This window comes from Passer montanus, unplaced genomic scaffold (genome assembly GCF_014805655.1).
Source record: "Passer montanus isolate IOZ18808 unplaced genomic scaffold, ASM1480565v1 scaffold143, whole genome shotgun sequence".
NCBI classification, from domain to species: Eukaryota; Metazoa; Chordata; class Aves; order Passeriformes; family Passeridae; genus Passer; species Passer montanus.
The window spans coordinates 424,380-444,388 of NW_024361275.1; the positions used below are offsets into that span (position 1 = coordinate 424,380).

A 20,009-nucleotide genomic window follows, 5' to 3' on the forward strand; every position below is an offset into this window, starting at 1 on the left:
CAGGGCTTAGCAGGCAAAGGCAAAACCTGTGCCTTGGGAACAGGCCAGGATCTTAGCTACATGCTGAACTCCAGCTATGGGTATGTTGCTCTCCTGGAGAGTCTTGGGGCATCCTTGGTGCTGAGGCTTTCCCAAAGAGGAGCAGTGCAAGTGAGTGCAGGGACCAGGTATGCCTTCCTCCAGTGAATCACGTGGATCTTCATCCCCACACAGGCACTGGGGTGTCCAGCCAGCCCTAGGCAAGCTGAACAAGTCTCTGTACTGGTCAGATCCTGCCCAGTTGTCTGAGAGAGCAGATGCAGTATGGGAAGATGAATGATACTTGTTTGGGCAGAGAATGATAAACAAATAGCAGTGGAATGAGTGAAGACAGCATGGAGGAAGAGCTGGGATGCAGATAATACACTGGAGATTTGTGGGCATGGGTGGTTGTTGGCTCCAAAACCCATTGTGTGACCTGAGCTCTGCTGCAGACCCTTGAGGGTATTGCCAGAGTTGCAGATGGCTGCTTCTCTCATCTGCTCTGGACTGCTGGGTTTCCATCTAGCACAGCTGGTCCCTGCTGAGTTGGACTCCTAATTGTCCTGCTCATCACTCCTGCAGACAGGTCCCTCGTGGGCATGGTGTACAGAGTATTGGTATCAGAGCTACAGCAGCACAACAAGGCTCTCTGTGTCTAGGGCCAAACTTCTTGGAGCAGGTACTTCGGAATTCTGTCTTGGAATAACGTAGGTGTGTTGCAGCAGGCAGTGGTATTGCTACCATCCAGAACAAGGATCAGTACTTGAACACAAGCAGCTTCTGCTGATCCCAGGTTGAGATGAGTCTCTTTTTTCAACATCCCCAAGGCAGGCAAGTGCAGGTACCTCCCATCCTCCCTGGTGGCACCCTTGGCTGGGCAGAATGGAGCCCAGCAGGCTCCAGCAGTCTCCAGAGATGAGCTGGAGCTCTGGCTTCTTGTGTGCTGCAGGGGGCAGAGGCTGAGAGTGGTGGGCTTGTGCAGCCTGGGGGAGGGAAGGCAGTGAAGGGGGCTCTCACTGCTGCTGCAAGCTGTGGGTTTGCAGTGAAGCTGCAGCTTGGCTCTCTTGGGAAGTGCCCAGGGGCAGGATGAGAAGTAATGGCACACGAGGGAAATTCCAATTAGATATTAGGAAAAATATTTCCCTGCAAGGCAGTTCGACTCAGGAGTAGGGCCTAGAGAAGGGAGGCAGTTTCCACACTTGGTGACTTTCAGCCCCTGGCATGTGCAAACCCCAAGCAGTTTGCTTGAACTTGGCCCTGCTGTTAGCACAATTGGACCCAAACTCTCTGAGGTCCCTTCCCACTGTTGTTTCTCAGATCTGCAGTTCTCAGGTTGCTTAGCAGTGTCATATCTCATGGACTGTTGGGTTGACCAGCTTGGAGGTACATGGAGGGCTCAGGGTCTTGCTCTGTCTGTCCTTTTCTCACTGGGACTCATCTGTATGTTATTAGCAGTGGTGGGAGATGGAGGCACTGCCTTGGGAGCATTCCTCAGCTCATTCACTTGTCCCAGCTTCTCTTAGCTGGAGCACCCATCTCTCTGTAAGTCTGCATTATTTGCTTCCCACATGAGCACAAGAAACCAGTGGGCAGTGAAGCACAGGATGTAAAGCATCCTCCTTGCTCTGCTGGAAGCACAGAGCTGTGGTGTGTAGGGGGGTGCTGGTGGTTTTGGAAGGCTCATGAGGATTCTGGCCTCCAGCCCTCCAGATGGAAAGTTTATCTTCCCCATAGTGCCTGTCCCAGAGATAGTGGTGATTGGAAAGGAAGTCACTGGTAGCTTTTTTAAAGGTTCCAGCTGCTTGACCATCCTCAGCAGATGGACGCTGAGATGAGCCCAAAGGACTGTCTGGAAAGAATTATTTGCTCCCAGTGTTTCCTGTTTCTTTGCCAGCCTTTTATTCTCATGGCTGCTCTTTTCCTGATCCTGTCCTTTTGCAAGGCTGGCTGCTGGCAGTCTTATGAGCCTTGTCTTCAGGAACAACTTTGCTCTGTGATTTATTGTGTCTCTGAGCTTTGACCTGGTGTCTGATGCTGCAGAAGCCCATGTCTGGTGTGTAAGTGTTCAGAGGGTGTTTACAGTGTTTGGCCCATCCTGTCTGCAAGAGTAATGAACCAGAGCAAAGGGGCCTGTCATAGCCTTGGTGCCTGGGTTGAGCTGACCTTCAGCAGTAGCTGCATCTGCTTTCTCATCTGGCAGAGGCTGGGTGGATGTTTGAGTCCCTTTATGTGAGTTTTCAAGGTCTAGAACACTCAAAAAGCGTGTTAGTTCCTAGATCCCTTCTGAAGTTGCTTCTTGCAGCCTTTCCCTTGGGCTTGTTGACACTGGGCTGCCATCACCCTGTGTGCTCTGCTCTTCCTTCCTTGGCAGCCCACACGTAACTCAGTACTGCTGGGCATGCTGGCTTTAGTTGGATATCCCTTTTACAGTACCCTCCTGCACATCAGGAGCAGCAGGATCCGGTGGTTTGGGCCAAGAGGTCCCTGAGGTCTGTTCCCAGCTGCAGGAGCAAGTGGCAGGGGATGAGCTGGTTTCTGGTAGGCCATGGAGAGTTCTTAGGTCTCTCACAGGCTTTGTCTCCCTAGGAGGGTCAGGTCTAGAGGGACATCTGTGTCCTCAGGGCATGGATCAACCACCAGGTTGAAGATGTTTTTGGCTTAGTTGCCTCTGCTGTGTGTGGGGCCCCAGGAGTGGTTCCCTGTGTGTGGACCAGGCGGTTTGCAGTTTCATGGGGTGTAATAGGAGCTGGACTGTGTCTCCTGCTGCCTTTTATATACCTACAGTCCCCTTAATCCGGTATTTCCTTTCTGCTTACACTGTTTGCTTCATTATGGGCAACATTGTGAATGTTTAGATGACTGTTGTGGCACCCTTTTCCTAAGTCCAGCCAGGTGTTTCACCTTCAGTCCCACAGGAAAGAGAGGCTTTCCTTTTCTATGACAAGGTGCAGGACATTCAATTCATGGTGAAAATACTCCTTCCCTGCAGTAGCCCTGATTGTGTCAATCTTCTTAAAATCCAAGATGGACAAAGCCTCACCCTTATGGCCCAAAGACCTGCCCAGCACATGTCATCACTCTGGCCTGTGCTAGACTTGAGCCTTCCTAAATCGCAGCTGGAAATGGGTGAGTTGGGTGGGTGTGCACAGCCATGTGTGTGTCTGTGCGTGTGTGTGGTATCTCCTCCCCCTGTGCCACGTACATGTCTAGTACAGGGAGTGGAAAAGATGCTGAATGTCCCCACAGCTGCTGCAGCCTTATCTGCAGGCTGCAGCTTGGTAACCAAGCAGGAGGCCCGAGTGCCTGTGCTCAAGCACCTCCCTTGGAGGGCTCTTACAGTAAAGGGAAGTGTATTGCAAGAGGGCTTGCGCTGGGGAGGGGCAGTTCCCACGGGGCAAATGCTGCAGTGCACAATCCTTGCTGCCCTCCCCACTGCGAGCCATTTGCCTTCTCCCTCTTCAAACGCGTAGCTTTGACACCCGGAGCTGATCAGAGCAGTTCAGCATCCCTGGGACTTTCTCCACTGCCCTGAGGTGCCTGGTGACTGTTTGGGGAGGTACAGAAAGGTGATGGTGCTGTGGGTCTGTCAGGGACTCATCAGGGGAGTGTGTGCAAGGAGGCTTGGGCTGTGGGGCTGTGGGTGTGTGACAGTCGGGGATGGGAGGAACTGGGGGTAAGTTCAGGTATGAACTGCAGCAATCAGGAGGCAGCAGAGCACAGGGGAGAGCTGGGGGCTTGCCTTGGGGGTTTGTGGAAACAGGACAGGGTGTGATGGTGGTTGAGGGTGAGAATGAGCAGGAGCATACTTGTGGGGATGCAGAGCCCAGCTGCCATGGGGAAGGAAGGATGAAGGATGTGGGGAAGGGGCAGTGTTGTGCATCTGGGTTTAGGCACTGTGAATGGCTACAGGGCATCAGGGTACAGAAGGAGGTGGCTTGGTAAGGAGGCTTTGGATGCCCGTGGCTGTATGCAGTGGTGACAGAGGGAGAAGAGGAGATGGCAGAGCTGGGAGCAACAGGGCTGCCATCACCTGCTGATATCTGTGCTGTCTTCTCCCAGCTTGCAAAACATGACTTCACCACTGGAGCTCTCTGTCAGAGGCTCCTGTTTCTCTACCCAGCTAATAGTGCTGGTAAAGGGGCTGGGCTGTTCAGGCTGCACACCTAATCATGCTTCCTATGGTGCCCAGCCCTGGACAGGGAGCTGGCAGGAGGGGAGTTACTGCAAGTGATTGTCTTACCACTGGAGTTGAGTTAAACACGTTAGTATATGGTTTGCAGGGCTTCTGATGCAGACACCAGCTGCAGGGTGTTATTCCTCCTGCTTGGGAGATCAGATAAAAGGGACTCTTGGTGCTAAAATGTGTAGATCACTTAGAATGGTGAGGGCCTCATCCAGACTGGGCCTGAGGAATGCGTCCCTTGGACAAACATCCTTATTGAACCTGAACTGTGGCAGTGCATTGGTGCCTTGGTCATGGCCAGAGACCTCGGGTCTCACGCAAGTGCAGACCAGAAGTGGTCCCTGCCCTTGGCCAGATCCACTTGCCTTCTCAAAGCCATTCTATGACTGGCTGCACAGGCATGTGACTTGGTAATCACACGGTGGAAAATTTTCCATTGGTTTCAGCTGGCACCAAGCTCTGGACTGGAACATCCAGTCTGCAGGGTCATCAGTGGCTGAGGTCCCCTGGGCCTGTTCCTCGGGCCACCACCCGTGAAGAGGGACAGGAGGGCTGGAAGGAGCTGGCTGACATGTCCCAGTGCCTGGGTGGCCAGAGGATTGCTTTCACATTCTTTCTTGCCACAAGGTGACCGCCGAGGCCACTGTGCTGCCCCAGGTCCAGTGCCATGGGGCTCCCCAGGGCTGGCAGGTGCGGTGCTGGCTGCACCCTCCCCTGTGCAGCAGCTTCCCCGAGGTGGAAAGACACGGCTTTTTATGATGTGAGCCAGCACAGAGAAATTTGCTGCTTGTGGACAGCTGCTGTCCTGGGCCTGGCTTGTGTCCTCCAGCACTTCTCACCCGGTGCTGCCTTGGGAAGGGGAATAGGGGCTTGCCCACCCTTGACTCTGTGCCCGGCAGGAGGGTGCCACCTCGGGCTGATGGGGGTGAATAGCTGTGGTGGAGCCTAGCAGCATCCTGCTGCCTCTGCAGGGATCCTCTTGGGCAGCGGAGAGTTTTCCCCACCCCCAGCTCTGCCGCTGCCTCTTTGTTTTCTGGCAGAAGCCTCTGTGCCTTTTCATTGCCGTTGAGGCGCCGAGCAGGAGCCTGCATGTGCCGCGTGTGCGTCTCGCCGGGAATGTGATGCGGGCTGGGAATCCTGCCGGGCCGGGCCAATCCCCTGCCGGGCAGCGGAGGCCAAACAGCAGCTCCAGGGGTCTCCATCCCATGGACCGGCCCTCTGGTCGAGCAAGGCTTCGAGGCAGCTGCTCTCCCTCACAAAACCCTCTTTTGCATTGACAGCGCTTCTGCACCTTGCCACAAGTCGAGTAAGTTGGATGGGAAGGGGCCGGTCCTCAGCTGGGCACTCGGGCTCTCCGCTGTGGTCCTGCCTCGCTCCCGCTGGGAAGGCACCTGAGATTAAAGCAGCGCCAAAGGCTATGGAGCTGGATACAGAGGTGGCTGAGGATTGCTTGTGCTGCGCCTGCCTCTCCATGTATTTGATCTCTCGACTTCCAGCAGGGACTGAATTCCTGTGCTGGATTCTGGGCTCGGCTCTTGTGAAAGGATCCAATTATTTTAGAGCTTTGAGCATCTCCATTTGCTGCCCATATTTGCGGCGCGCTGGCTGGAATTCCAAGTGATTAACGTGGCTGTGACATCCCTCCTAGGGGTGTTATCTTTGCTCGCTGTCCCCCACCGCCCCCCTCTTCCTCCTCCGGCAGCGAGCGAGCGAGACAGGCAGGCAGAGACAAAGGTCTGTCCTCAACCTGGGCTGTCCTCCCCTTAAGCGGCTGCTGCATGGGATTTCCCTGCCCTGCCTGCTGCAGGTTTCCTGGGCTCCCGGTCGAGCACTGGAGCTGGGCGGCCGTGGGCTGTGTCGCAGAGGTTTGAACCTGCTGGGCTGGGGTGGGCAGGGGGTGCTGCCGGCCTTGGAGAGCTGCCCGATTGTCCTGCCGGATTTCAAGCTGCTTTTCATTCTTTGACTGCGCTTTCCTGGGAAGAGGGGCAGCCGTGCGTGGAGGGGAGGTTGGCGGGGAGGGGGTTGGACGTGGGGAAAAGCTTTACACAGGTGTCTGTCGCATAGTGGGATCTGCCTGCAGAGCCTGCAAGCCCCCCTTCCCGGCCGCAGGCTATTGTCAGCATCGCCGTGTGCGAGCCAGGCACCTGGGAAAGGTGTGCGGAGGCAATCCGTGCCAGGACGAGGGGCATCAGAGGGAAGGGGTAAGTGCCTGGGCTGGGAGCTCTGCTCCGGCTCCCCCAGCTCCCAGGAGAGGTTTCATTGTGTTATCCTGACTTGGCCGAGCGGAAAGGCTCAGTCCCTGCGGCACCTGAGCGTGGTGCTGGGGCTGGGGGGGCACTGCATGGTGCTGGGCAGAGCTCAGCCCTTGAGGAGGCTGCTGCAGCTTGGAGCCCCAGCAAGATGCCCCGCAGAGAGGGCTGCTCTGTCCCTGGGGGCTCCTGCACCCCGTCGGTGCTGCCTCCCGAGGGATGGGAGGGAGCAGCAGCACCTCAGGGACACGGTGCTGTGGGCACAGGGAGGTGTCGGGTCTCTGTCTCTGCAAAAGCTGTGTCTGGTTTCTAGGAGCTTGCACTTGTGACGTGGGCAATACCTCTTGCTCCATCCTTCCTCTCTGGGCTCAGGCTTCCTCTCCATTCCTAGCAGGGGCTAGCACTGAATGAAGCTCTGCAGCTGCATAAATCTGGCATGGCAGGAGGCCTCCTGAGAACCCTCGAGAGCAGCATTTGCCCTTGCAGTGGGGCAAGGAAGCTCCCTCCCTCTGTATCCACTCCCCCTCCCTCTCTTTCTTCATCTCTCTTGTTTCTCAAGTGTCAGCTCCTTCCTCCCCAGCCAGAATTCCAGGATAGTGCCAGAGCCATGGGCAGTGGTCATTTTTCCCTTCAGGCACAGTTTGCTCCTCTAGCATCTCATTAGTCAGCTTCTCCCTGGGATTGCCACTTCTGCTACAGTGCTGGAGGTAGTCCCCAGCCTCACGTGTCTGGCTCTCTCCTGATGGTGAGATGCCTGATCTTCAGACTGTGCAGGAGCCCTTCTCTGGTGGCAGCATTGCTGTTAGTGCTGCCATCCTTCAGGGTTGTGACAGAAACTTTCTGCCTGCTGGCACTTCACAAGCTCTGCTCTTAGCCTGTGCCAGGGAGCTCCTGGGTTTGTGCTCACACTGCTTAGATTTCCTTTCTTCTCCTTGGGTTCAGATAGGACCAATAGAGTAATGATTTGTTCTCCAGACAGTCTGTTTCCAGCAGTTTCTATTGCCTCTTCTCTTGCCTTGTACTCTGCTTGTTCTGAGGATGATTATTTGGCCTCTTCTAATGATGGCCCTTCTCCTTCCTGGCTGTGTGGTTCCTGCTTCACACCCAGTGAGGCCACCAGTGTCTCTCCACAGCACTTCCCATAAGAGGAAGCAGGAGAGAAGGCAGCAAAAGCCACTTAGGCATTGGTTTGGGGTTTTTTGTGGTCTAAATTCTGCAGACCCCTCTTGGCCCTGCCAGCCACCAGGCTGGTGCTCTGTCCCAGGCAGCAGTGCCCAGGTCAAAGCTTCTTTCCGCTGGCATGTGTCCCTTTTGACTGGATGGCACTGCTGCTCTGGGAAGCCACTGGATTTCCCCTGGACAAGGGTGGCAACTTTGGGCACAGCTCTCGATCTCTTCCTTGCACTGGTGCTGTGCTACTAGCCCTGCCAGGCTCCCAAGGGCTCTGCCTCATGACAGATAACCTCCCTGCCCCACACTTGTCCAGCTTCCTCTGTGGCTGGCACAGTACAGCTCAAACAGCAACAGCTCCTTTTGCAGGCTGCAGCCCTGCATGTGCTACTGCTGCTGCATTGCCCAGCCAGGAACCCATCCTCACTCGCCATCCTCCTCTGGTGCCTCCAGACTGAGACCATGGTCTGTTAATCCTGGTTTCCCCCTGGATGTGCTAATGGGAATGGAGCCAGCAGGTAAGCCACTGGGCCTGGCTGTGTTATTCCACTGGTGGCTTGGTGTCCCCAAGGAACACAGGGTTTCTGCCCCAGTGCCTGGGACATGCTCCCTCTCTGCAGGTCATTTGGCACTGGGTATTTCTTGGGTGTTGAAGCATGGTGCCCTTCCCCAGGCAAAGAAATAGAGGAAAGCTGTGCCTGGCATAGCTCCAGATCCAGGTGCTGGGAGATCTTGGCAAAAGCATGGGGCCCTGCCTGTTTTCTGAGCAATGAAGGGGCCTTGGCAGGAGCAGGGCAGAGCTCCGAGTGGGCTTCCCTTAAGAGGCAAAGCTCTTTGAGTCTTATCTTAGGGCACCAGCACAGACTGAAACACTGTCCAAAAAAAAAAAAAAAAAAATCAGCATCATGTGGTCTTAGGAGGGGCCAAACCTTGGTATGGGCACATGGAGCTGTGTCCACAGGGATGGTACCTGTGCTGCTCAGCTGAGCTGGTGAAGCCCTGGGCCGGGCTCTGTCCCATCCACGTGGCCAGAGTTAGGGCTCTGGCAATGCCTGGCTCAAGGGCAGGAGAAGGCAGAGGTGACCAGGTGCTTTCTGCCTGTGCCTGCTTGGAGTGCAGGAGGCCGTGGTCCCAGGGTTGCTGTTCTGTTGGGAGGTGGTGGGCTCCCTTGGTGCTGTCAGAGGCTGAGCCCTACTGTGAGCTGGATAGGCTCTCAGCAGGGAGGAACTGCCCTGGGAGGCACTTGGCACTGCCAAGAGAACCTCCCTGGGATACAGCCCCTTGCATTTTGGGGAGGGTGAGAAGCAGAGCTGTGCCCCAGCTGCTGCCCATCCCAGGCTGTTGGGCATTCCTCCCAGAGGATGTTCAAGGAGATCTCAGGATGTACTTGGAGACACTTTGGGTGATACTTTCCTGTCCCTGGCGTGGGGCTGGCATTTTCCAGCACGATGCTTCAAACAATAGTATCTGGGCTTGGCAAAACGTGGTGCCAACCCCTTGTTCTAGTGGCTGGGGCTGGCAGCACCTGGTGACTGGTGTTGAGAGCTCAGCTGGGAGGGGTTTGTGGTGCTGGCAGGTCAGCCTGTCCTTATACATCCATTCTCCTGAAAGGCAGCTGTTGCCAGGGAGAAAATGGCTGTGACTTCAGTGGGACACGGGGAAGAGAATGAAAGGACGCAGGTGAAAATTGTGTGTTTGTTCTGGCTTGGACACACTCTTTCTTCCACTGCACCAGGCTGATTCTTGCTGTTGGTTGCTGATTTTGCTTCCCATTGGTTGATAGTGCCACACAAGTCATGGTACAAGTGTCCCTCAGAGATGGAGGAGGGACACAGCAACCTTCCAGGCAGGCAGAGCACAGCATGTTATCACTTCAGCATCCGCCCACAACTGAGGGCATTCACTTGCTTTCCTATCTGCTTCGGTGCAGACCTCATGGGGTGCCAGGAGGAGCTGTTTTTTCTGTTCCTTACAAAAAGCTTTTGTTGAGGTTTTAGACCTATGGTTTGTCATGCTGCAGCACTGATTTACCCTGCTGCAAGTGCTCCTTGGGTGCAGTTGTATTGTATCTCAACAAGTCCTGTTCTGGCTGGTTGCTGGCAGTGCCCTTCTCCAGCAGTGGTGGTGGCTTTTGAGCTGTCCAGCTCTCAGAGACTGGTCATGACAGCCTGTAATTACAAATCTTATTGGAAATGTAGTGAAAGAACAGCCTGTTTTCTGGGGCAGGTGAGGTCAGGCAGCAAGCTCAGCTGATGCTGGCTTCCCACGTGCAAGTTGCAGGGATGCAGAATTTGCCAGACCAGACCAGGATGCCAGAAGGGGATTGCACTTGAGTGTTGCTGCCTCTGAGCATCCATTTGGGGTTTTTGTTTATCTGCCTGGCCCTGCTGTGTCCAGCCTTTAGAGCAGTACTCACTGCTGGCTTGGGGTGCCCACACAGTAATGTCCTGCTGGATGGGTGCTGCAGTGAGTCCCCATTTGAGGAATGCTTGAGGAGGGAGGTGGGGAGGGCATGATCCCTAGGGATAGGCACGATTTTCTCCTTTAGCTGGAAGTGCCTGGGCTGTCTCTGCCACAGAGGTGCTGAGGGTGGAGGTGCCCAGGGGCTCCTGCACACTCTGAAGGTGTTGCACCATGAGCTGCTGCTTCAGTTGACTCTTCTCCACACCCTCTTCCAGGCATCAAAGCTGTAGTGCCCGTGGATTATGACCACAGGAGAGCTGTGTTGCATCTGCAAATCTCTGTTGTGCATCAAGGGCACATCTGAACAGGTGAGTGCTGTGCACATGAAAGGAGTGCTGTCTTTGTGCTGGGGAAAACTGGTGGGGGGCCATTACGGCTCAGGGCTGTCAGGCTCCTCATTTCTGCCTTCCCTGACAGGCATCTCATATTGGAAGAAAACAATTCCAAGCTCTTCTCCTTATCTGTAGGGCCAGAAAGTGTCCTGTGCTGTGGGTGGAAGGGGGAGGAGGTGAACATGAGACCAGGAGCTAGCTGGAGGCCCAGAGGTTGCTGCAGTGTCTTGGAAAGCAAGGCGTGAAATGGTCGCCAGAAAGAAAGAGGAATCTGTTCCTTTGCACAGGGTTTCATACAGGAAGGCATGCAAAAGGGATGTAAAATCAAGCCAGGTATGAGAGTTCACAGCTTAGCTTAAAATATTTGTGGTTTAAATGGAAATCAAGGTGTTAGCACTGCCTGAGGTGGCTGAGATGTATGTGGCCTTTGATTTGGGAGGCTGGGAAAGGCTGAGCCTAAATGCTGCTTTCCCTGCCTGCGTGACCCTGCAGACAGGAAGCACCCTCCTGCCCTTCTCCCAGGAAGCATCTGAATCACCCCAGCCCTGCATCTGCCCCTTTCCTTGCCCTCAGAGCCACCGTGGACACTGAAGAGCTGGAGAGGACGTCGCAGAGGTTCGGAGGCACACCGTGATGGTGGGAGCCATTCCACGGCAGCCACGCCGCTTCTGGGGGGTGCCTGAGTGGCAGGCGTCCTCAGCGAGCTGTGCCAACAACCACCTGCTGCAGGGCACCCAGGCTGACCCAGACACACGGGGTGAGCCAGTGTGGGGGGCAGCCAGCAAGGGCTGCAATGGTGGGGGCTGCACAGAGGGGCTGAGGTCAGCTGGGACATCTGCAGGTTATCTAGACCAGCCCCACCTAGAGCCACTGCCCAGGACTTTGTCCTGATGACTTCTGGATATCTCCAAGGACGAAGATTCCGCAGTGTCTCTAGATAACTGGTTGTAGTGCTTGGTCACAGTTAAACAAAATGGTGTTTTGATATTCAGAGGGAACTTCTTATCTAGATATCTAGATGAGATCTCACTGAGCCTTCTGTTCTCCAGGCTGAGCAGTCCCAGCTCTCACAGGACACATGCTCCATTCCCTTAATTTTTTTAGTGTCCCTGTTTTGCACTCTCTCAGATGTGGCCTCACCAGCACAAAGCAGAGAGGGAGGATCAGTTTGCTCAACCTGCTGTTATTCCTGTGCCTGGTGCACTATTGTTTTTCTTTGCTGCAAGGGCATATTGCTGGCTCATGGTCAACATGGCACCTACCAGGACCCTCAGGGCCTTTTCTATTGTGCTGCTTTCCAGCCAGTCAGTCCCCAACATATCCTGGTCCATGGTTATACCTTTTATCACTCCTTTTAAACAGACTCCCTGGTCTCAAGCACCTTGGCCTGCCATTTTCACGTCCACATACCAGCAGGGTCAAAGTAGCATATGCAGGCTTATTCTCCACATAGCTTTGATCCACTTGGAGAACAAATTTCTCTATTGCTCACTTGCCCCTAAGCCCTTGCTCCACAAGATCAGGCACAGCTGCAAAGATTGGCAAATGGCAGAGCTGCCAGGCACGTGCAGTTTGTCCTCAGTCTGCAGGTGACTGTTCCTGCATCTCCTCAGCTCTTGCTGCCATTTCAGTATTTTTCATGCCTGAAACAAGCCAACATGTGGACAGGATTCTCACAGCTCTCAAACCAGACTGAAAATCAAAAGTGAGGCACCATGCTGCACAGAGAAGGGCAGGCCCGTGGAGCTGGCAGGAGTGGGGGGATGGTGACCCTGGTACCTCCCAGCTGCTGATTGAGTGCTGGAGATGCCTGGTCCAAGCTGGGAGAGGTAACAGGGACGTTAGGCCAGGTTCCTGTCCCCACTGTCGTGGGGCTGGCACCAGCCCTGCCTCATTCAGTGCACGTGGCCAGGGCAGGATGTCTTGGCCAGCACTGGGAGATGCTGCTGCTCTTGCCCAAAGGGGTGATTACAGGCCTGAGCCCCTGGGACTGGTCTGACCTGCCTGACTCCTGTGCTGCACAACAGCACAAGCGTGTCCCTGGCAGAGGGCAGGGCTCTTCCTCCCCGCCTGTCCAGACTTGTCCACAGGTGTATCCTGCCTGTTTGGAGACTTCTCTCCTTGCCCGAGCCAGGAAGTGCATGCTGAACCTGCAGTTGGGTGATACCTCAGGGTTTCCCAGAAAGGCACATCAGCCTCATTCCTCTTCCTGTCCCTGGAGAGGAAGATTCAAGGGAGCTGTGTAAGGAGCCATGTCCCAGTGGGTCCCTTGCAGCCAGAAGCCTGAGAGATCCAGGGCTGATCCTCATCCTTCTGCTCTCTTTTTTTCCAGATGCCATGCTGCAGAGCACCTCATAGTAGAGGGCTCACACAGAGATCCTGAGTGAGAGGGGGCCCAGCTCCCACCCCCTGCCCTTGCACCCTGACCTGTGGCACTTTACAGTCCCCCTCCTGCTGCTGCATGGGCTCCGCTCGGAGTCCCAGCAAGTGAGGCTCCATGCGGCACATCCACACAGAGACGTCTCTGCCCCCGGAGCGCAGCACGGAGCCCAGCCTGTCCCGGCCCAGGGGGGAGACACCCTTGGAGCCTTCCTCGCAGTGCTGCACCCACCGCAGCATCCTCATGGGCTACAATGAGACAGAGATCAAGCGCCAGAAGGTTTACCAGGTGTCCATCTTCTCCCATCTCTCCAGCTCCTCGGAGAGCACGGAGCAGCGGGCAGGCACCCGGCCAGCTGTCAAGAGGGGATACCCCGAGCAGAGAACTCCGGAGGGGGGGCGAGATCCCAAACGAACTCACTGGGGTGACAGGGGGGTGGATGGGGGCTCTGGGCAGCCTTCCCTGGATGATGACGATACCTTTGAGGATGGTCTGCTGGTGGAGGAGCTCTCCCTCTGTGGCTCTGCCCAGCACTTTTCCCACAGTGGGCTGCGGGTGGTGGAGCACCGCTGTGAGGGCAGCCCTAGCCACAGCCCCAAGGCCAGCAGAGAGGACAAGTCGCAGGATGTCTCCTTCTCCTCTTTCTCCTCCTCCTCCTCTTCCTCCTCCTCCTGGCCCCGGCACATTGCTTGCAGTACTTTGCACATGAGAGACAGTTGCCCTGTCTCATCAGGGGATCAGCCCATAGACTATGGAGAGAATGGGGAGCCGGCAAGTGGCCACAATGTACTTCACCTTGAATTGCACAGTATTGCACAAACAACCCAGTTGGACCCTGGTGGGAAGAGAGAGAAGCCAGGGAGCAGCCCAGCTCACAGCAGCAGGGCTGGCGAGGCAGAAGGGCCAGCAGTGGCCAATGGGTGCAGGGAGTCCCCAGCACAGAGAGCGCTCAGCCCCGAGCCCAGCAGCCTGAGCTCCCAGGAGATGACACCCTGTGGGAGCAGCCAGCTCAGCAGCACCTGCCCAGCCAAAAGGAAGTTGCTGCCTGCTGGTGAAGTTATGGCCGACTCCTGCTCTGAGGATGAGAGCCTGTCCCCACCAGCAAGGAAGAAGAGGGTCCTGCCATGCCATCCTGTGCCCACAGCCTGCCGCAGCACTGATGCCAAGGGAGCTCCGTTCTGGAATCACCTGCTTCCTGCAGCCAAGGTGAGCATTGCTCATGGGGGGAAGCAGGGAATGGCCTGGGGATGCCCAGAGCTCAGGACTGTGCTTGTGGGCAGTGTGGTCCACCGTGGCACACGCCCTGTCCTGTCCCTGAGTTGCAGTACTGGTGTGAGCAAGGCAGCAGCTGACAGCCCTGGCACACATGGTCTGTTTTAACCAGCTCTTGACATCTTGTAATCACTGGATCCTCTGCCTACAACTGGCTTTTTCTCCTGGAGAGGCTTGATTGGACAGGAGACAACATCCCCATGCAGTGAGAGCTGGACATGCCATGATGCCACTTTTGGTGTCTGATGGCTTCATGTTAAGCCATGACATACCAGCAAGCTTGGGAGGAGGGCTGGCCTCTGCCTGCCTGATGAGGAGGAAGGCAGATGTGTGGGATGGCTTGAACTCCTGGCCATGATGCCCATTAGAGCAAGTGACCAGTGGCAGCCAGTGGGACTGAACATGCTTTGACCAAGGAGCTCAGTGCTGTGTACAGAGATGCCACTGGCTTTTCTGTCATTGTGAGGTGCTTGTGGCATGTTCTCAAAGTGCCACGAGCTGTCAGCAATGGTGCAGACACAGGTCTGCAACCCTCCCTAGCAGCTCAGGAGCTGCCTCTGATTCCCTCTTTGTTACCCTGCCCTTCTGATCAGCCTCCTGCCCTCACTCTGTCCTGACAGCTGAGGCTGTAGCAGGCTCAGGCCAGACCTGGCACCTTCTTTTTCTCTGGGGCATCCCATGGTGTGGGGACCCACAGGAACAGATGTCAGAGCTACCCTGGCTTCCTGCAGTTGGAGCTGGGACACACCATCCACGGCACACAGCTCCATTGCTGCCTGCCTTTTTCATGACTGTCCCCCAGCCCAGCTGCCCCCAGCACTGTCCTTGCAGAGTGAAGCCCTCCAGCAGCTTCCCTGGGTTTTCCCGCCCGGTCATGCCAGCCAGCTCCATCATCCCTTTGTGTTATGCTACCCTTTGTGTGGCTTCCAGAAGGGAAAGCCCCTGAAAAAGGGACGTCTTTAAAAGGAGGCTGCAGTGTGACTGTGGCTTTAACCCCCCACCCCACAGCTGTAGGATCCTAGCTGTGGGTAGGGGTTGGCAACACACCTCTCTGCCTGGTGGCACTGCTGAGAACTTTGCATGAATCACCAGGGGACAGAACTTTTCAGAAGCTGGTCGGGGAGTGTCCTTGTAGGTGTCACCAGTCTCTGGGAGGTGTAAGAGGGTGTCATTGCATGGCTCTGTCTACAGGTGTCTTGCCACTGGAGCTGCTCCTGAGACCTGCTTTGTAAAGAAGGAACAGTGTGTTGTACCCTTGGGTACCAGCACCCTCATTCCCAGCTGAGCCACTTCAGGTTTTGGGCAGCCCCATTTCCCCACCAGACACCCCAGTCCTTGTGCTGCTCTGCTGGCCACTCCTCCTGAGGCCGCTGTCCTGCCCAAGGACAGGAGCCTGTTCCATCTGCTGGAACCTTCATGGGAATGTGGGGCAAGGCAAGGGACAATGGCACCTCCCAGAGGTGCATGGGCCCTGGTTGCTGCCCTAACACAGTTCTCCATTTCGTGTCCTCTGCAGAGCTCTTCAGATTGCACTGCGGTCGGGAGGAGGCTGAAGAGTGGGCTGCGTCTCAAATCGTGAGTGTCCTGGCAGCCCTGTGGGATGGACGTGGGGGCTCAGGGTGCCTGCCCACCTCAGTGCCCTGCAGCACCATGGGAGGTTCACCTTGGGCTGAGTCCCTGCCCTGCCCTGGCCCATGTATCTCCCCTCCATAAGGCCACAGATTGGGAGTGAGGGGTGGGTTTTCTTCTTCTGGGAAGTAGGAAAGTAGCTTCAACCTCTAGCAAGAGTATAAGGGGACCTGGAGAGGGATCCACATTCCCAGGGACATGAGCAACCCAGGGCTGTGTGCTCTTCAGTCCAACACTAGTCTTCTCTCCTCACTGCAAGGCGACATTTCCGGACCAGCCTCCGGAGGAGCACCAGGTCCCCCACAGTGCCCTGGGCCACCACCACTGTCAGCCATGCTCTGCTGGGCAACTTTGAGGTAATGGTGCCTATCTGCTGGGGGGAGGTGGGTCCTGGGGGCTCCTTGCAAGGCTAGCAATGAGTATGAGAGGCTGAACCTGGTGGGAGCCCTGCTGTGGGGCTGGGCTGATAGTCTCCAAAAGGCCTGGAGTGCAGTCGCCACCACACAGCCCCACCAGCAGCATGGCTCAGCCAGCAGATCCCTGGGTGGAACCTGCTGAGATAGGTGCTGTGAGACTGAGCCGAGGCACTCTCACTGCTTCTCCTTGTTAGATGGTTGGTGTTATCCCAGCAGTTCAGGGTGGGTCTGTCTCAGAGGGAGGTCTCTGGGCACACACAGCAAGCAGTCAGCTGGGTGCAGTGAGGATGGGGATGGCTTCACCTGGAGCATTGAGGCGGGGGGTAGGGCTGGTGTTTGAGATTCCCTAACGCTTCCCTCCCTCTCAGGAGTCCATCCTGAAGGGGCGCTTTGCACCATCGGGGAGGATCGAGGGTTTCACGGCAGAGATCGGTGCCAGTGGCTCCTACTGTCCCCAGCATGTCACCCTGCCTGTCGACGTCACCTACTTCGACATCTCTGAACACAGCGTGCCCTCGCCTTTCCTGGTATGTGGATGTGGGGGAGCCGGGGGGCTGTGCCCTGACACCCTGGGGCAGCCCCTCACTCTAGAGGGTGGCTCAAGCAACCACCTGCTTGTGGAGGTGGCTGCTTGTGCCAGGAGCAGTCTTTAACCCAAAAAGCAAAAAGGGAAAGAAGAGGGAACATACACAGACCCTGCTGCTTCATGGTTGTCATTGTCATCACCTCTCTAGTCACCACCTCTCTGTTTCTTCTCCTGGTTTGGAGAGGGGCTGAGCTGGGGGTTTTCTTGTTGACTTGTGCCACGTGTTCCCAGTGAGGGAGTCTCAGGCCCATGCTGGTTCCCAGCTGGGCTTTCCCTTGGCTTTCTCCCTCTCTCACACTCTGTTTCTTTTGCCCCAGGGAGTGATTGACTTGGAGGCCTTGGGAAAGAAGGGTTACAGTGTCCCCAAAGCTGGAACCATCCAAGTGGTGAGTCATTCCCTGGCCTGCAGTCATTCCCTGGCCTGCACTGGCTGGTTGGGCTCTGGTTGCCCTGCTTGCAGGAGGATATGCTCCATGATGTTTTTAGGCAGGGCCGCAGCTGATAGGGGTGTCTCCAGCAGAGAGGTTACGTGGCCACCAAGATAGCATAGCAGAGGGGAGCACAGGGTACCTAGGGTGCTGTCAGGGAGACAAGGTGATGGGAGAATCAGGGAAGGAAGAGGTGGGTGAGGGTTTTGGCAGGAAAGTGCTTATGTGCAGTGGGGATGGGATGTGATGGAAGAGGAGCACAGGTGTGAAGGTGGGTGGGAGGAACTCACCTATGGCACTCAGGCTAAGCCCTCTAGGACTTGTGTGGGGCTTTCTTCATCCTTGGCCCAGCAGCTTCTGCTCCCAGATGCCCCATCTCTGCCCTGCATCCTTCGCAGTCTCACCCCCTACCCCTCTGCCCCCAGACCTTATTTAACCCCAACAAGACTGTGGTGAAGATGTTCTTGGTGACATACGACTTCCAGGACATGCCGGCCAACCACATGACCTTCCTGCGCCATCGCATCTTCCTGGTGCCCGTGGGGGAGGAAGAGGGGTCCACAGTGGCCCCCAGTGACCCACTGGGCACCAGCCCTCCCCGCAGGGTCCTCTGCTACCTGATGCATCTAAGGTAAAGCATGCCAGGGGCACAGGCACCTGCCCCAAGGTCATCCCTGGGCTCCTCTCTTGTCTTGTCCCAAGCCTGCAAGAGAGGAGGAGGGAGTGGGGAGGAGCAGGGAGCAGCTGCTCCTTTGGAGAGGTTGGAGCTGCCACCCTGCCCAAGGGCAGCTGTCTGTGTCCCTCTGAAGGCAACCAGAGGGTGGCCACATTGACCAGGGGCCAAAGCAGTCAAGGGGGTTGTGTCCTCACTGAGGGTGCCCTGCCCTTGCCTGGGGAGCCTGAGGTCCCTCTGCCCTGCTCGTCTCCACGCAGGTTTCACAGCTCCAAGTCAGGGAAGATCTACCTTCACGACGACATTCGGCTGCTTTTCTCGCGCAAGTCGATCGAGGTGGATTCGGGGATCCCCTACGAACTGAAATCCTTCACAGAGATGCCGCGGAACCCCTGCTACTCACCCCGGGCCTGACCTCCTTCACTCCCCGCCCCCAGGGCCACTGGGGAGCCTCCAGCCCTGCACGCTGGGGAGAGATGAGTAAAGGGCCAGCAAGCACTGCTTTGAGATATCAGCCACCCCTCCTGACCAGCACGGACACCACGCTCTGCAGCAGGGCTGGGATCACCCAGCAGGCTTCACCAAGAGGGGCAGGGGCTGAGGAGCAGCCCTGGCACCCCAGGGACATGCCCTGGCACCCCAGGGACATGCCCAAGCCTTCTGCTGGCACTGCTCCCAGCTTGGAGACTTGGCTGTGGCTGAGGTGGGTGGGTGTGGAGTGAAGAGTTGGACTGGAGCTGTGAGTTGAGGCCACCCACACTGGTCTCGGGTCTGGGAGCAGAAAGTGTGGAAGAGTTTGTATTTATTAGTATTTATTGTTGCTGGGAGCGCAGAGGGGGCTCGTGCAGAGCACCAGAGGTGCTGTGCTTGTTCTTCCCCTCAGCCCTGCCTGTACCAGGCTGCCTGTGTTCGGGCAGGGCTGTGGGGACTGTGAGGCCTCAGCCCATGGAAGTTAGAGTGACCCAGTGCCCACACAGGGCGCAGCTCCCAGATCAGGGACAACTCTCAGCCCAGTGACAGGCTGAGCCTCGCTGGCACCAGCTTTGCAGGGCCAGCCCAACTCCAAGCAGCTTGGGGAGGCTTGCGCTTATCTTCTGAGTCTTTTAGGGTAAGCCAGACCCCAAGAGACCTATGGCTGTCAAGGAAGGGGCCACTGCCAGGTTCCTGAAGGTAAGAGACACAGCTGCCACGTGGATGGGGACCTGGAGCTCTTTGCAGGAATATGGGGATAGCCCTCTGGGCAAGAGCCTCCAGAGCACGTGAGCTGTGAATCTGAGAAGATTGCCAAAAAAAAAAAAAAAAAGGAACTTTGCACTGTCTGTGGCTGGGGGTGAATCCCGTGCAGGAGGCAGCTTTGGGCAGGGTCTGCCGGCAGGGTGACTGGGGGCTGGAGGATGGTCAGGAGCCCCAGCTTAGAAAAATAGGGAAACGGGGAAGCAACAGAGGAAATCAAACTCTGGGAGTTGGGTTGGTTCCTCAGGAGCGGGACTGGGAGAATCCAGACCGGGGCAGTCAGAGGGACAGGGCCAAGGGTAAACCAAGCTTGCACATTCCCTGTCTGTATCACCTCCCTGCCCTCTGAGGGGCTCAGCAAGGCTCCCCTGCCAGCCCAGGCTGTGGGGATCCTCAGTCCCTGAATCAGAGAGAGCAAGAGGGGGGCTGGCCCGACCCCACCAACTCCCACCCCTGGGGCTGGCACTCACTGTGGGGTTAGCCCAGCATTGGGGGCTGTGGGGGCGAGGTCCTGCCCGGGGGCGGCCGAGGGGCTCCGGCCCTGCTGCTCTGGGGTCAGGCAGCCTGAGCCTGCCCACATACCCACAGCGGGGCCTGAACCCCCGAAGGGAGGCTTTGAACCCCCTCACACCGGGGGCCGCTCCCCCAAACAGGGGCCCTGGATTCCCCAAGCCGTGGATCTGAGCCCCCCTCACACCGGGGCCGCTCCCCCACTGCCCTGGCCGGCGGCTCTCGGGGGCCGCCATGACACCGGAGACCCTCTCGCCCCCAGGTCACTGGGGCTGCCCTTCTCGCCGTGGCCCTGCGGGCTCGCGAAGGCCGTGCCGGTACTTTTCGTGTTTGTTTCTAATTTAATAAACGTCCGTTTGGAGCTCCAGAACGAGAGCGGGGCTGCCGCGCTCCGAGCGGGGGGCGGTGCGGAAGGGCGGGCGGGCGGAACCGGGGGCCGCGGCCGGAGGAGCCGGAGGGAGCGA

General features: G+C 56.8%; 1 protein-coding gene across 5 annotated transcripts in view; it reads left to right on the forward strand.

The window, feature by feature from the left end:
- The window catches only part of FAM214B (family with sequence similarity 214 member B), a 38,503-nt gene extending 19,398 nt beyond the window's left edge, over positions 1-19,105 (forward strand). For 2 of the 5 annotated variants that reach the window (XM_039700739.1, XM_039700742.1), the window contains 9 exons: positions 10,302-10,394; positions 10,992-11,175; positions 12,751-14,004; positions 15,587-15,645; positions 15,959-16,055; positions 16,484-16,642; positions 17,019-17,087; positions 17,555-17,760; positions 18,063-19,105. In XM_039700739.1, coding sequence (XP_039556673.1) covers positions 12,916-14,004; positions 15,587-15,645; positions 15,959-16,055; positions 16,484-16,642; positions 17,019-17,087; positions 17,555-17,760; positions 18,063-18,216 — 1,833 coding nt within the window. In that variant the 5' untranslated portion in view covers positions 10,302-10,394; positions 10,992-11,175; positions 12,751-12,915 and the 3' untranslated portion in view covers positions 18,217-19,105. Of the gene's footprint in view, positions 1-3,395; positions 3,588-10,301; positions 10,395-10,553; positions 10,752-10,910; positions 11,176-12,750; positions 14,005-15,586; positions 15,646-15,958; positions 16,056-16,483; positions 16,643-17,018; positions 17,088-17,554; positions 17,761-18,062 lie in introns of those variants that run through there. The other 3 variants (XM_039700743.1, XM_039700744.1, XM_039700741.1) reach the window with 3 other exon arrangements.
- Positions 19,106-20,009: the final 904 nt, after the last annotated feature.